General features: G+C 52.6%; 6 protein-coding genes across 6 annotated transcripts; 3 read left to right on the forward strand and 3 right to left on the reverse strand.

Annotated features, from left to right (window-relative positions):
• Positions 1-441: 441 nt before the first annotated feature.
• On the forward strand, positions 442-1,030 carry J4E78_006211 (uncharacterized protein; the record flags this gene model as incomplete). Its single annotated transcript, XM_049366824.1, has 2 exons — positions 442-496; positions 600-1,030. The coding sequence occupies 2 exons, from the start codon at positions 442-444 to the stop codon at positions 1,028-1,030; spliced, it is 486 nt and encodes a 161-aa protein (XP_049221530.1).
• A 530-nt stretch (positions 1,031-1,560) lies between these two features.
• Positions 1,561-3,652, reverse strand: J4E78_006212 (uncharacterized protein; the record flags this gene model as incomplete). Its single annotated transcript, XM_049366825.1, has 2 exons — positions 1,561-2,938; positions 2,988-3,652. 2 exons carry the CDS (start codon positions 3,650-3,652, stop codon positions 1,561-1,563), a joined length of 2,043 nt encoding a protein of 680 aa, XP_049221531.1.
• Positions 3,653-4,342: 690 nt separating this feature from the next.
• Positions 4,343-6,152, forward strand: J4E78_006213 (uncharacterized protein; the record flags this gene model as incomplete). Its single annotated transcript, XM_049366826.1, has 2 exons — positions 4,343-5,833; positions 5,883-6,152. The coding sequence occupies 2 exons, from the start codon at positions 4,343-4,345 to the stop codon at positions 6,150-6,152; spliced, it is 1,761 nt and encodes a 586-aa protein (XP_049221532.1).
• Positions 6,153-8,287: 2,135 nt separating this feature from the next.
• Positions 8,288-10,432, forward strand: J4E78_006214 (uncharacterized protein; the record flags this gene model as incomplete). Its single annotated transcript, XM_049366827.1, has 2 exons — positions 8,288-8,823; positions 8,872-10,432. 2 exons carry the CDS (start codon positions 8,288-8,290, stop codon positions 10,430-10,432), a joined length of 2,097 nt encoding a protein of 698 aa, XP_049221533.1.
• A 2,062-nt stretch (positions 10,433-12,494) lies between these two features.
• On the reverse strand, positions 12,495-13,400 carry J4E78_006215 (uncharacterized protein; the record flags this gene model as incomplete). Its single annotated transcript, XM_049366828.1, has 3 exons — positions 12,495-13,018; positions 13,088-13,322; positions 13,371-13,400. The coding sequence occupies 3 exons, from the start codon at positions 13,398-13,400 to the stop codon at positions 12,495-12,497; spliced, it is 789 nt and encodes a 262-aa protein (XP_049221534.1).
• Positions 13,401-13,730: 330 nt separating this feature from the next.
• Positions 13,731-15,096, reverse strand: J4E78_006216 (uncharacterized protein; the record flags this gene model as incomplete). Its single annotated transcript, XM_049366829.1, has 2 exons — positions 13,731-14,486; positions 14,620-15,096. The coding sequence occupies 2 exons, from the start codon at positions 15,094-15,096 to the stop codon at positions 13,731-13,733; spliced, it is 1,233 nt and encodes a 410-aa protein (XP_049221535.1).
• Between the last annotated feature and the right edge of the window lie 552 nt (positions 15,097-15,648).

A 15,648-nucleotide genomic window follows, 5' to 3' on the forward strand; every position in this document is an offset into this window, starting at 1 on the left:
AGAGGGTGGCAGGCACCCCGGACAAAGCTCCTCTTGCAGGCGGGGCTTGGCGACAGGCGTGACGCTTCCGCGAGCCCTTAGTTTCCACGTAAAAAGTCCCTGACCCGAACCACCTACTAAAACATCCATCCACCATGCCGAACTTCTTTGCTGCTCGCAGGCTCCTTCAACATCCTCAGCCCCGTCATCCGCGGGACTGAGCCTTGCTCAGCCCTTTTGCCTACCACATCCGCCCCCTTTACACTTGCTCCCCACCACTGCCCCGTGAAGCCACACGCACACTCGCTGTCGGCTCGGCTTCATTTCAATTCACCGCCTGGCTCGCCTCTGCTCTTCCGACCAAGCCCCTCCTTGACTTCTGTGGCCGTCGCGTCGAGCGAGTCGCATACACGCGGTGCCACTTGATACTATCGCGTCTCTCACAGACACCTCAGCGCCGACATGGCCGCTACCCAGCAGCTGTCGATGCAGTCGCGCACCGGTCGCGTGAACCAACGTAAGTCTGCTCACGAGACCCCACAACGAACCCCAAATACCTGAACCTGTGCCGCGAATCTCTCCCTACTCACCGCTTTTAACTTTCGGCTGATTGGCGGCAGGCTATGGATCCCAAGGCGAGCGCCTAGTCGCCGGCGTTGTCCCGCTTTCTGCCGACAAGTACTACGTGCTCCTCATCCAGTCCACCAAGCGGAACGGATGGGTGCTCCCCAAGGGCGGCTGGGAGACGGACGAAGCGACTGCCCAAGATGCCGCCAAACGCGAAGCCTGGGAAGAGGCCGGCATAATATGCAAGATCAACTACGACCTCGGCCTCATCCCTGAGAAGCGCAGACCCGACCAGCTCACCTCCCAGGCCCCAAAGGCCTCGTACCATTTCTTCGAAGCGACTGTCGAGAAGCAAGAAGCTCAGTGGCCTGAGCAGCACAAGCGGAATCGGAATTGGTTCAGCTATACCCAAGCGCGACAGGCCTTGGCGGAACGACCCGAGCTGCTCGACGCGCTGGACCGGTGTACCATGCACCGCTCATAGATGGGTGCGGGTGCTTGCAGGTGCGCAAAGTCGCATACGAGCACCCAGAGGAATCCCAGACATGACCTGGGACCTCGCAGGTCTTTGCATCTTATTCTTCTTCTAATACTGCATCAATACGGCATCTCAAAAGCGTCGGGGGAACTATAGACATTGGGCATTGTATTGTCTACTCTACATTTGGCGTTGTGGTCGCTTTTCGAAAGCTAGAATGATGCATTACGGCTCTAGATACCAGAGCGCTGGACCAGTTGGTTCGCATCAATGCAATGCAGCCTTACCAGGCAATCTCCTCTCCATCAGTGCGGTGGTGTGACCACAGTCGTTGATTCAAAAGCAATATGGTGTCTCTTGACAACTAACATCGGCCACATTTCGTCCAAGCAACTCTACAAGCGACTCGTTACAGTCGGATGCTTACACTTATATCAAGCGACAATTGTTGGGGCCAGAAAGAGAACCGTCATTCCAGATTGCATTACATTCATCATGTCATATCGCATACTCACTCCACGAAGTCAGCTCTACTATCAATAAGCTGTTCTCCCCGTCTTGACCGTCTTCAGCACACCCTCATCCGCCAACTTCTCAATCATGTTGTAAAGCACAAAGTCGCATCCCCTCTTTACTACCATGTTAATGGTTACAGGCACCATCTCCTCATGGAACGTAACCTCACTCCGATACGGCACCTGACCAATCGGAATCGTGAAATCGGCACACCCAAATATCGGACATATGCCCGCACCAGTGATCTTTGCCGTCGGTGGTGTGACAGCTAGGTACGAAGCATAAGGCGAGTCGTTGAGCTCTCTTTCACGGTAGGAAGGTAGGCCGCCGGTGCCGATGTCGTAGAGCATCACAGACTCCGAACATGATTCGGAAGTGCTGTATTGGAGTTCCTTCTCGTACCACTCGACGGCCGTGTTCTTGGTCACGAGTGCTGCGTCGTAGGTGGTTTGGTTGGTTTCCGATTCGTCGAATGCGAACCAGCCGAGGCGTCTTGCGGGATCGATTGGCGGGAAGCGGCCGTTGAAGAGTGCGGCCCAAGCGGTTATCAGGGGTTTCCCGACGACTTGCCATGAAGACCATCCGTTTATTGCGCTAGTCGCTTGCCCCATCCTGGTGAAGTTGCTCGCAATGGGGTCAGAGAAGTTCTGGACTGTGGCGGTGAAGTTGAACTCCTTGACGGTCATGTTGAAGATCCTGGACACATTCGCAATGAAGTCTTGTAAGATTGGCTCTGCGGCGGAGTTGTTCAGCGGGAGGTAATCCGTGGGGTAGAGGATGGTCTTGGGGAACGCGTTTGTGTCTGGGACGGAAAGCGGTGATAGACCAGTGATGGATGAGTTCTGGTAGAGGCTGGGTGTGTACCAAGACTTGCTGAACTTGATCCATTTGTAGGGGTCGCGAGAGAAGACTCCTGCGGTATCGGTTGCTGCTCCCAATGGGATGACACGCTCGAGTGATATCAAGCCCTGACTGGGACGTTGTCCATATACACCAGCTACTGCAGCCGGTCGCCTCATCGAAGAGCCAGTGTCGCTTCCAATGGCGTAGTCAAGCCAATCGTACGCAGCGACGGAGCAGCCACCGCCGGAAGAAGAAGCTGAGCACGTGAGCCATCCATCACCTCTCGGGTTGAACGGGTAGTGCTCGTCTTGCCATTCCCAAGGGTTAGCACCGGAAGCGAATTGAGCGAGCTTCTGCTTTCCAATAACAACACCTCCGAGATCGAGAATCTGCTGCACTGAAGGCGCTGTGCCGTTTGAAACGGGTGTGATGCGAGCCCATGCCTGGCTGCCACCAGAAGTTTGCAAGCCCTTGACATCGTACAGATCTTTGATTGCAACGCGCTCTCCAGCCAGGGGTCTGTCGTCTCCCCAGAAGTAGATACGTGAAGGAACACTACGATCTTCATTAGCTTGATACCTCACGTTGGTGGCTGGCTGCTTACGGAATCATGGGGTCCCAGAACTTGGGCAGAAAAATACCGAGCGGGTTGTGATTTTCCTGTCCATCATTCGCATCGTAGGCTCCGAACAGGAATGTGCGGTAGGTATCCGGGTAAAGACGGTATACAGTCGCAAAGCTTACAGAGCCATCTTGGACCGATGCGAGGTATGGGCCAGCCGGAAGGTCGACAGCCGATTCAAGCACCATCTTGCTCATCGAGGCATCTGTACTCACCGAGGCATCCACGAAAAGCATGCTTGTGTTCAAAGACGCAAGATAATCGACAGCGGAGACATCCAGTGTCGACTTGACGCCCGAGGAGAGGTACAGTCCGTCCAGGAAATCATGGCTGAAGACATCGTCGCCATCGAGATATGAAGATATGACACTTTCCAAGACATCCTTCGTAATGGTCGTCTCGTTTGTCTTGATGACGGTGATGGGGATCGATGTAGCAGAGCCGGCCGGGGTTGTGCAGCCAGCACTCGCCTTGGGGTGTTTGGTATTGGCCAGGTAAGAAACATTCCCAAGCTCAAAGACAGCATCACCGTAAGGGTTCTCTAGAACGAAGCTGTAAGGGTTCCTCTTGATAACAGGAGCGGCCGAAGCGGAGATTGACGCAAGAGCCGCGGTCAGCAGTCCGGAGAGGAGGAAACGGCCCGCCATGATGAGCGGTCGGTGGAGAGCACACCTGCAGAATCTGCGGCCGCCGTTGTTGCTTTTATATACATCCCGGCGGAAGCATAGTTTAGGCCGGTACGATACCCCAGATAACGAGGCATACAGAGATGCCTCTTTGGTTCATGGTATGAGTACCACGCTGTTACCGAAGCTACTAGTGACTTGGCGAATGCGGGCTCAGCCCGCATCTCCACAATCGATGCCTAACCGGATGCAAAATGCCGACCTTTTGCTTATCGCATATCGGACGGCATTCATAGTCATCAGGTTGGCATTTGTTATCAATCTCTCCGGCGTGTGCGGAAGTGCGAGATGCTTCGCGTCGGCTGAGACGCGCCGATTGCTACCTCTCTGGGGATAAGGCGACCACGGGAGCAACCCACGATGCAATCCTCATAATGCCGATTGAGTTATTGCGATCAGGTACAAGTCGCTGATGTGGTGCTCTAATATGCAGTCGATGGCGACTATCGCGAACGTTGTAGTGTTGGTGCTCCTTCCGCATATGAGTGATGGATGTTCCTTGGGGTCCGAACGTGACTTCTCCACAATGACTTCATCGGAAAGCTGTTTCTTTTGACCCATCAACAATATTGTTGTGCGAACACGAGCGACAGCGCGTCTGAGATCCAGCATAACGCGCGAACATCCCAACCACCGTAACAGGAACTGACTATGAACGTCACCATCCCGGACCCGCTTACGGTCCTACCTCCGGAGATCGTGCTCCGCATCCTCGACTTCACGCCCGTGTCAGCCCTAGGATCGCTTACTGCCGTGTCGCCCGCCTGGCACCAGTTCATCGACGGAACGCATCAAGAAGCCATCTACTCGTCGCCGACTAAAACTTCGCAACCGCATAAGACCTCGCAGCCAGCTGGCGGCGCGCGCGACTTCTCGTTTGTCAACGACTACACCAGCTTCTCCAAGCTCTTTGATGACATCACATCATGGAAAGACCTGTGTAAACGACAAACGCTGCTTGAGCGAAACTGGAACTCACCGCAACCGACCACTCGCGAATCCATATTGCAGGTTGGCAATCATGCGGTATGGAGATTCAAGGCTGACTTCAAGCGCCGCATTTTCATCTCGACATCTCATGCAGGCGGCTTGTACGTATCAGACATGGATACGGGTCGCATCTTATGGCAACTGCCTTCAGCTCTAGACACGACTGAGGATCACGCCGTCAGACCCTATGCGCATCTGGAGTATCAAGACGGAATGGCTGCCTTTGATCGGGAAGGAGATGCAGTTGAAATTTGGCGGACAGATCAAGAGGGCACTGCAAGAGGAGAGTTCCAACGCGTTGCTGTTCTGGATCACGATTGCCAAACAAGAGGATTCCAGCTCTCGTACTGGACACTGGTTGTGGTCTCAGTAGAGGGCCAGGGCTTTGTATACGACATGAAGCAGAACCCACCAAACCTAATTACGCATCTGGAGATCGAGCAAGATGCAGTTGGTCATCTAGATCAGAACGAGGACGTGGTTGTATACTCCATGGGAACGCGTGGCTATCATGTGTATGAGAAGAAGTCTGGACAGGCTCTGGGAATCTTACAGCCATCGCAATGTACGGAGAAATACCATGTCGAGCCATTACCACCTACCGACCCTCCTTCCTCGAACGCAGCACTGGCTGCTTTGCGCTATGGCCGCCCATCACGACGTATCTTCCCTCCGTCCGCACCCCGCAAAAGCCGCCTAACGCCTATACGTCTCGGCAAAGGCCATCTTCCAAACGCGTCTCGCGACCCAAACGAGGAAGACGAGTGGGGTGCCGGTATGCTGGACCGCAGCAGCAATCTCTTTGTAGGCTTCTCACGTCTGGGTCGTGTCTTTGTCTGCTCCGATCTCCGCAAGGCATTAGAGGACGGGTCGAAGAACTTAGCAAGTGTTAGTCAAATTCTGGAGTGCGAGTCTGATGGTTCCACTTTCGATTTGGGCGGATGGCTTTCTGCACGGAACCATCGTATTATGTTCGAGATTCAGAACAGAGTGTATGTAGTTGCGCTTAGTAGGGAAAACCGCATCAGTGTTGGAGACGAGGCTGAGGAAGTGGGCCCTTCATACTCCTTCCTCACGAGCTCGGCGCCGCAGCTCGCGGTGCCAGTCAGCTTCATGGCGCTATTCGATGATGCTATCATGACAACATACGCGGTAAGTTCGCCGCTCAAAGTGAAGAGGATGCAACTGCTAACAATAATAGACACTCGGTCAACGACGGGAAGAAGGAGGCAATGGACGCATATTTCCGACAAAAGCAATTCGCATCATCAGCCTCGCGCCTAGCCTTGAAAATGACGATAAGGCGACTACCGAAGTCGAAGACCCAATACTCGCCAATTTATCGCAGCATATCGAAAGACCACAAGACGAGCTGTTGCGCTTGCTGTTGATGTTCGATGAGGAGCCGAGCGATGACGATGATGTCACTGGGCTGGAAGATGAGTGGGTTGATGAGGAGGAGACGAACTGAATCTGGACGTCTTGATGAGATCGAACAACGGCAACCTCATGCATGTAACCAAATTTTCTGATGGGTTTCCATCGCTTATCGTTGATCCCAGGTCGGTGCGGCAGTACCCGTGACTGGCTACTCTCCTTTCGCTCCATCACTAGGCCAGACCCCTTGCGAGATGCTGTGGCAACAACTGACTTGCACACTGGCTGCGTAGCATGGCACTGGGTTGAGAAGTACTTCAGCCATGCTGCGTTCCGAGGTTTGCTCCGAAAGACCGTGCGTAACCGAAGGCAACGCTGGCTATATAATAAACGCATCTCCTGCTAACGTGCAGCGCGCCAGGCTCTTGAGTGCAGGTTGGCCAAGCCGGACACGGTTAGCGCGACATCTTTTTTAACACCGCCTAGTGTGAGAGCGAGGAAGCATGGCAGGGCTGTTACACGGGTATATACAAAAGCTCGGGATTCGCGACAAGATGGCATGGACAGAAACTCGAGGCACAAACAACGATGCACACTTTCCAACCTTTGTCAATAATCGTACCGTCTCCGATTCCTATGCCAGGATGAATTCATCGTGCACTTTACTGCTCTTGAGCGCTCACATTATTTCCTCCTCCCACGCAGCCGTTATACCACACGCTGCGCAGCGGGACTCAACCACGGGGGCAGCTGTCCAATCACATACCCTGTCGATTGAAGCGCTGCTAACGCTCATCGGGGTTTGCGTAGCTGTTCTCGGTTTCGCACTCACTCTAGTGCTATCGTGGCCTAGCTTGAAATTGCGAAGAGGGCTGTGCACATCTCCCTTCCGCTCTCGTCCCGTGTCGACAGGTACTCCTCCGCGCACAACAATGAAGTCGACCTCCAGATGCTGATCGAACATAGTGGACTCTGCCATTCCCCTCATCGACGGCCACGGAAATTCTACTGCCCCTGTTCACCCGTCCGGACCCTGGACTTACGGCTTGAACGGCGACGAGATTCCGCAACCGCAACGCGTGCAGTCGTGCTACACCGAGCAACAACGCGCACTGATGCGACGTACACGCACTATGTGAAGGCTCACGTATCATGCGAAAGGCTGAATATACAGTCGGCACCAACGGGCACCATCGTCATTCCGAAGTCCTCCTAAGAGAAGCTTAGAAGCTTAGAAGCAAGATCACCAGGTGTTTCGGTCTCCATTGGAGGCGGGCTTCCTAGTTTTAAAAAGGGGTCGTCTTCATTTGTTGCTAGCGCGTTCTCTTTCGTTGTACGATATACTTTGCTTCTCCTTATTTCATATACCCGGGTCACGAACTCATCATGTCGGCGCGGATCCATGTAGAGCATACTTCTGTCACCTGTTCCTATCAAAATCGATTCTTATTAAAACCCGTCAGCCCGTCCACCAACTTAGCTCGATTGGCTTGGAAGTTCCAGAGACACCCAACGCGCGACTTTTATGACAACAATATATCCCTAGAGCTGGTCTCTTCCAGACTGCCATAGTCAAGCCACAGTAGCATGCCGTGGAGGTTCATGCTTGTATGCACATCGCAGTGTCATCCCTCATATAGCGTTAGAACGTGAGAATGGTACTAACCAGCTACCTGAAATTGACAAAGCAATATCCAACTCCCTGCCATACACATCTTCCCGGCGCAGTATGCGGACTGCTGGACTTTGGGTATCCTAGAATGTGGTAGCAAGCCGCGTTACCATCACACGACGTACTCAGCACCTACCACGAATCAAAGAAATAAGTCTACAGTAATGCGCCACAGAACGAATCCCCAAGGAGATCAATTAAGACTTAGTCTATGCCATAATCTAAGCTAATAGTTCGAGCTGCACGTTCCCGGTAAAATCCACGCAAACATGCTCACATGCAGGCTAGAGCGCTTGACGCCGCCAATCAGAACATCATTGGCGGCTAACGAGCACTTTTCGACCATGGCTGTAAAGCCTCTCACAACCTGCTCATTAGCGAACCACATCATTAGAACGCTCGAGTAATGCGGCTTCTAGGCCTGCATTGCAGACGGGTCACAACTGTCGCAGGTCGGGACTGAAAAGGAACTAGGTTGCGGGTATAAGCTGGTCTGACTTTTGCCTCGAATATCTCTGGCTCACCGAGCATCTTGCGCCCACGTCGACAACACCATCATGGAGTTGCTTTGGCTCTTCCTCATTTCGGCGATTCCCGTCGTTCGCTCGCATTTGACTTCCAACGACTTTCCCGGGTACGGGTTTTCCTGGTACAGCCCTAATTGCGGTTTCTCTTGCTACAATGCTGTGTCGTCTGCCAGCCTCGAATGTCCTGCGACCGACTCTTCTGATGGCCACGACATGGGCATGGACATGGACATGGCTGCCGGAGCGCCGACACCAAGTTGCCAAGCACAGAGTCTACCCTTCTTGGAGACCATAGCTTACTGTATGAGCACAAGATGTGGCGCAGACACTCCAGTCTGGAAAAGAGAAGAATTCTGGGCGACGAAACTCATCACCGACATTGTGCCGAAGTGGACCTACTCAGAGTCGCTCGCAGAGCTCGGGAACTCGACGCCTACTATAGTGTACAATGCAAGCTCGACCGAGGTCATGACCATGCCCATGGTGATCAGCGACGCCAGCTATGATATCCAGTTCAACTTCAACCGGCTTTTCGACCACATTGAAGCGCTGCAAGCTCGATATGTGTGAGTAGAGCCGCCGTCAGTCAACGAGTTTCTCTAATATATAATTAGTATTGTCATGGTCGTCCTGGGCTTCAGCATTCCAATCCTGTGCACACTCATTCGCAAGCTGCCGTTCGCGACTGGCTTACTCGACAAGCTCAGACCCTATCTTGTGTATCCGTCTACAATCGGCTCGTACCAAGTACGTCCGCTGCCTTGGCTCATCGGTAACGCACCGACTGTCGGGCAAGCCGCGTACATATTCTTCTTCTTTGCTCTCAACGTCATTTTGAGCTCGGTGAACTATGGTAGTTCGCAGCCGCATCCATGGGGCTTCTCGAAGAAATCGGAGATGCTCTCTTACATTGGCTATCGCACTGGACACATTGGATATGGTCTCCTGCCCCTTGTCATTCTCTTCTCGAGCCGCAACAACTTCTTGCTCTGGATCACCAATTGGTCTTACGGCACGTACCTCTTGCTGCACCGCTGGATCGCTCGCATCTTCGCCGTCCAAGCCATCGTGCACAGTATCGCACTGTTGCTGTGTTACCAAGGATCAGGCAGCTATCCAGTCGAGTCCGTCAAGCCGTATTGGTTGTGGGGTATCGTCGCCACTGTATTGACATGCGCTATGCTGGTTTTGAGCGTTCTCTATTTCCGCCGCCTCGCCTACGAGGTCTTCCTTATCCTTCATATAATACTTGCTGTCTTCGTCATCGTGGGTTGCTGGTACCATGTCATCCTAAAGTGGGGCTACAACTTCTACGACAACTGGCTCTACGCTGCCATCGCAGTATGGTTCTTTGATCGTCTTGTCCGCGTGCTACGCGTGCTGAAGAATGGCATGCAGTACGCCGATGTCACCGAAGTGGGAGACAATTACGTCCGAGTTGATCTTCCTGGTGTGCGATGGGCGGCGAAGCTAGGCTATGTTGGCTACGTTGGATTTCCAACGCTGCACCCGCTGCGACCGTGGGAGAACCACCCTTTCTCTATCAACTCATCTGTCTTGTTCCGAAGCTACAGGCATGCCCCAGCACTGGCGTCTTCGAGTGATTCCACATCGGACGGCAGTCACGCCGAAGGAAAATCTCCTGATGATAAAGCGCAGGTGACTCCTGTTACGCGCAACGTCAGAGATCCAGCAAGCACGACGGGGGTGTCCTTTATCATCAAGAAGAGGACTGGCATAACGAAGATGTTGAACAAGAACGCTCGGCTGCTTACAATCCTAGACGGACCGTATCCACATTCAGCCAGCACCGAGGCTCTCGAGGCTGATCATTTGTTGTTGCTTGGAGGTGGTATCGGTATCACTGGTCTGCTGGGCTGGCTTTCTATTCATCCAAACGTCAAGTTGGCGTGGAGCGTCAAAGCGTCAGATCAAGCTCTAGTTGATGAGATGGGCACGGCCATCGCAAACGTCGCCGACAAGCAGGTTTTCGTCGGACAGCGCTTCGCTATTAGGAACCTGCTCCAAAAGGAGATTGATTTTGGCTACAAGAAGGTTGGTGTTGTCGTATGCGGTCCTGCGGATATGTGCGATGAGGTGCGAGCTTTGGTAGCAGGTCTGGGGAGAGGCAGCAAGACTGTGTTTGATTTGCATGTGGATGCTTTTTCCTGGTAGACTAGTTCAGCCGCGCCATGCTTGCTGGGTTGACTTGAGACTTGCCTGTTATGTAGGAATAAGAAATACATCTTCGCAACGGGCATATGACTGACTACCCTGCTGCCCGGCCGCTAGCCAATGGCAAAGCGCGTCGTCAATCTTGGATGATTCTCGGCTCGCGCCGCTGTGTACATCACCTGGGCAGCGAACCGGCCACCCGGTAACCCATTAATACTGCGTGTCGTCGTATGCACGATACTCTTTACCGTGTAAATGACGCGGAACTGATGTTTACTATCGTAGTAATTTTCTGTATGTATCTGCGTTGCGTGCGACTTTGCACTGGCTTCGATGACGTCATTCGCTGGCTCTGCCTACATTGGGTCGCGATATGAACGTAGGTATGCCCAGTGTAATCCAACATGAACTCCAGCAGCTTTGCCATACCGCCTTCAGAGGATCGTCTATATAAGTGCTCCCTTTGTTAGGTCTTCATGCTCGTATGCAGTCTTGACTATCTTCTCGAGACACTCAAACGGAGCGTCTAGTGACAGTTGTGAAGGTATCGTGACCCGGGTATCTTTTTACGACCTCTCAAGGATGTTAGTATCAGGTATCTCGTTGGGCAAGGTCTCTTGACTAATTGTTCGTGCCGGCGTTGCGTCCGGATGCATCAGCGACTAGATTATACGCTCGACAATTCTCGGCACCACCTTTATCACTGGAACACATTTGCACCGCTTCTATCTCTTCTACGTCGACTTCGCCATAGAGACGATCCTAAGCACGCCCATATTACCCGATACTGAGCTGCCGGCCGGATCATCGATCGGTATCACGAACGGTATTGTTACAGATGACTCCACGCTCTCCCAGGACGGAAAGAAAGCGCGGACAGCTTCGGATTCTCGTCTTGTCATTCGTTGATCAAGATCGATACACCGGAGCAGTAGTCCTAGATTAATACGTAAGCATGGAAAACGACGTCTGCTGCGTTGGGTTCGTGAGCGTTTCGATAGTAGCAATATCTACTCAATAACCGTTGAAGGTCTCGACTTCCCACTCGCGAATACTGATATGTCTTGGGTTACAGTCGTGAAGGTTATTTCGACAGCGTCTGTACAAGTCCTGTAGTCTTTAGTGTCTAGCAGAGGCCATGAATCGAGTAATACACGTATTCAAGTAGGCTTCTAGGATGGAGGTGTCGATGGACTCTTCGTCGCAGTTTATCTCACTATCTGCGCCATTATCAGATGGTGAAAGGCCGCACTGGCTCTCAATTACGTGCTTGCACTCAGTCATTCATCCCTTCACTGAGCCCGCCCCCGCCCCCGCACCGCCCACTCACTCGCACCTTCACTCCCTTCACTGCCCACCCACATGATGGATATCGCGATTCGAACGGCCAAAATATTGACATATTGGGATTCAAACCATCTATATAAAGGCTATTATTCTAGATATCTCCTACAAGACTCGGTATAGTGGTCTCCGACCTGCCTATACAACATTTGTCCCAGTCCGTTGTCCCAGTCCGTTCTCGTTTAGGAAGTGCGCCGGTTCGAATCTGCTTTGTATCTTATGATTTCCGGTCGTTCGTGCAAAGTTAGGTTTAGACCGGTTCGTAGCTACCTTGTCTTGTTTTTTGTTTTTGTCTTTTTTTGCAGCTGCCGCCGCCATTCTTTTTGTATAGGTGCATAAGAGTAAGAAGTGAGGTAAGATATTTGCGTTTCTCTTTCCAGTCTGCGCAGTCTCGCAGCAATATCTTTGCGAAAGACGCGTAACATTTGGTGTTGTTTCCTTTTCTTGGCGCTATCCCGCCACGACCGTGGAGGATACATACTTATTGTTAGCAATGTAGAGTATGGGCAAAGAGTGAAGTAATAGATATAGCAGATTGGGTAGGAAGAGAAGTTCGCAGCGCGATGATATGTCGCCTTCACCTAGAGCGGACCAAGTGCTGTTATATCGATTGTGAGGCTTGTTAGTAGCACGCTTCAACATAGCGAACGTGTCCTGCGCCACATATGCGTTGTACTCCGCGAACTCTAAATCTTTTACACGTACATAGTGAATATCTCTACAACTTGGCGCCGACGACACTACCACCATCCAGCGCGATAGTAGCCCCGTTCACATATGATCCGGCTCGACTCGACAACCAAATGCATGTGCCTGCAACGTCCTCCGGGCTGCCGATGCGTCCTAACGGTATCCCGCTCTCAATGACGTCCTTGAACTTCTCCAATGTGGCCTTCATCATCTTGCTCTGGAAGGGACCGCACGCGATCGTATTACTTGTAATACCGCGCTTGCCCAGGTGGCTTGCCAGCACTCTGCTCATGTGGTGAAGGCCGGCTTTGGAAGCGGAGTAAGCGAAAGTCTCGAGCGCGGGGACACGCAAGCCGTCGACGCTGCCGATATTGATGATGCGTGCGGGGGAGCTCGGGGTAGAAGCGGCTTCGAGAAGGGGCGTAACAGCTTGTGTGAGCTGGAAGACGCGCTTTAGGTTGAGGTTGAGGACACGGTCCCATGCAGCAGCGGGATAGTTGTCGTAGGACTCGCCCCAGTTGCTTCCGCTGTTGTTGACGATGACATCAAGTTCTGTGCAGTGTTAGCGACTGCTCGTTGTCTTGCGGTGATAGCGTGGATCATAGCTCATGATTGACTTACTGCCTGCTCTCTTCTTCAGCTCATCGGCTATGTTCTTGGCTGCGTCTTCTTTGTACAGATCCGCGGCGATGAAGTCGGCCTTGCCCTTTCCGAGCGCGTTCAGTTCCTTGCACGCTTGCTCACAAGCCTTCGCATCGCGTGAGGAGATGTATACAGTGGCGCCATTTTGGATGAAACCCTCGCTAATCATGCGGCCGATGCCTTTCGCGCCGCCTGTAACGAGGACGACTTTGCCCTTGATGAGAGTCAGTAAAGTGATCAGATGGGCATTGCAGGTACGTACCTTGACATCGAAAAGTGAGCTGTTATCCATTTTGAAGGGAAGTAAAGATTGGATGAAGAGTGGAAGCGTCGTAAGGAGAAATATGGATAGCCATCGCGACACACGGGTGGATGTTCGTCATCGGAGCTCGCCCCGGATGTTGGAAGCTGGGGGTGAGCCGAGGCTCGGTGCATTGTTCTTCCGCCCCGCTCTACAATCTCACAGCCTCACGTCCATAAAACATCACGGAGCCTGGTCATCTTCAACACATTTTCAGCTTGTATTGGTATCTGCATCTAGTCTCCTGATCGACCTCAACGTATTATCGGGCTTCAGGCATGTCTTCCAGAAGTACTCGTATACCTAATAGCTCATCATGACCTAGTCCAACTTGGTGTGCATCATCGATGTAAGCATCAACATGCCCTCACCCAACTCCTCATTCACGCTATCCGTGACCCCGAAGACACCCTGGAAGACCTGTGCCTTGGTGATGTAGAAAGTGTCCTCATGGGGCTTGGGACGGTCCTGCTCGCGTACCTTCTTGGGATGAGGAAGTGCTGTATCCACGGACATGAGCAGTGGCAGAACAATGCCATCTATATCATCCCAAGGCACAGTAGAGAGACGGGGATGGTACTCTTTGGGGAAGGGATCGAAGCCATCTTCTTCCTCCTCTTCCTCATCATCTTCTTCCATCTCGTCGACGTTCTCAAGGGCTGCAGCAGTGAGCTCCACCTGCTTCTTCGCTTCCGCGACCTCCCTATCCGCCTCAGCCAACTCCAGATCAGACTGGTTGAGTTCGTTCTCGCGGTCGACCTCTTCCTGCTCCTTCCGCGCGCGCTGCTCTCGTCCCATAACCCACTGGAGGGCTAACACGGCACCATACTTCTTGAACTTCTCCTCGTCGACCTTACCGCCCCGCATCGCCTGCACAATGTCATCATGCTTTGGTAGGTCTACCATCTCGAGCTGCTTGTGCAGGTATGCGATTCTGCCGGTCATCTTCTTCTGATCGCTCTTGCCGAAGTAGTATAAGTCGAAAGGGCCATTCCTCCAGAACTTGATGAAGGCCTCGCGTTCGACGAAGCAGTTGTCGGAGATGTCGTGTTGATAGACTAGTGACTCCATCCAGGCCTGATGGATGTTAGCTGGATGTTAGGGTCATGATACAGCCAGGAGGGCCTCAAAGACTTCTCAGATCATGTAGAGAAGCTGATGATGACTTGAAGGCACACAGGCTAACATATTAAGGGAACAACTGACTTACTTTGATGAATTGTATGACGAAAGGTCCACATCCAGGCTTGCAGTACCGCTCGTTGAAATCAGTTGCCCAAAGGAAGGACATGATGATGACGTTCCAACGGATATGGCGGCTGTACATGGTGAACGCATGGGCGCAATCCAAACCGTAGAACCAGATGGTCCGAATGATGTTGATATGCTGCGTCTTCTGTGCGATGAAGCCATCGCGGGCGATGGTGTTGTAACTGGAGAAGTAGACGCCGAGCTGGAGGTCTTCAGGAGCGACGGGCACATCGCAGCGGTTGGGGTGAAAGTAGATGTCGAAGAGCTTGGGCAGCGGAACCGCGCTGTCGGGGATCTTGAAGGTCTTGATGGCGTAGTTGTACTCCGCGATACAATGAGATGCGCGCACACTGCCATCATCTTCAGGAGGCTTCTGGTCGACATTGTTCTCGAGAAGGTCGCGCATGTCAACTTCATTGCCGTCGAGGTCCCTCATGGTGGCGTCGGTGTCGTGTATACGGACGTGTGCGTTGGAAGAAACAACAAGAAAGCGGGGATATCAGTCGTCAAAACAACAAAAAGGTCCGTGGGCGCACAATCCGTAAGCGACGGAAAAACTAGATTTGCGGTCAGCCGACGCGTTCTTCCGCTGATTCTGTTGTAGTGAAAGGAGAGGGTGGCGAGTTGCGTACCTGCGACCCCGGCCTGCTCTGCAAACGGGCGTCGGCGACATCGCTAGCGATATCGATGCAGCACTTGTTCCGAAGGAGGAGTGGAAGATGGTGGAGGATATATATGTAGGTGTCAATGTGGAAGTGCAGATCGCTGGTCTATATACATTTCGCGAGAGACATTGAATGAGCAGTGAGTGTTTGCGACACCAACAGACTGTGTTTGTTCGAAAGAGGAGCTCGCATCAAATGATACTACCGCGGTCTGTCGACCTGATCAGCTTCGTCTCCTGTTTGTGGCGCAAACGAACGCCAGCGACATCCACTCCTGATCCCAACATCTTTCTCCTCCTTATGCGCCTTCTCATCTAGCCCTC

Source organism: Alternaria triticimaculans (assembly GCF_023758025.1).
Source record: "Alternaria triticimaculans strain BMP 0046 chromosome Unknown scaffold_8, whole genome shotgun sequence".
In the NCBI taxonomy this organism is placed as follows: Eukaryota; Fungi; Ascomycota; class Dothideomycetes; order Pleosporales; family Pleosporaceae; genus Alternaria; species Alternaria triticimaculans.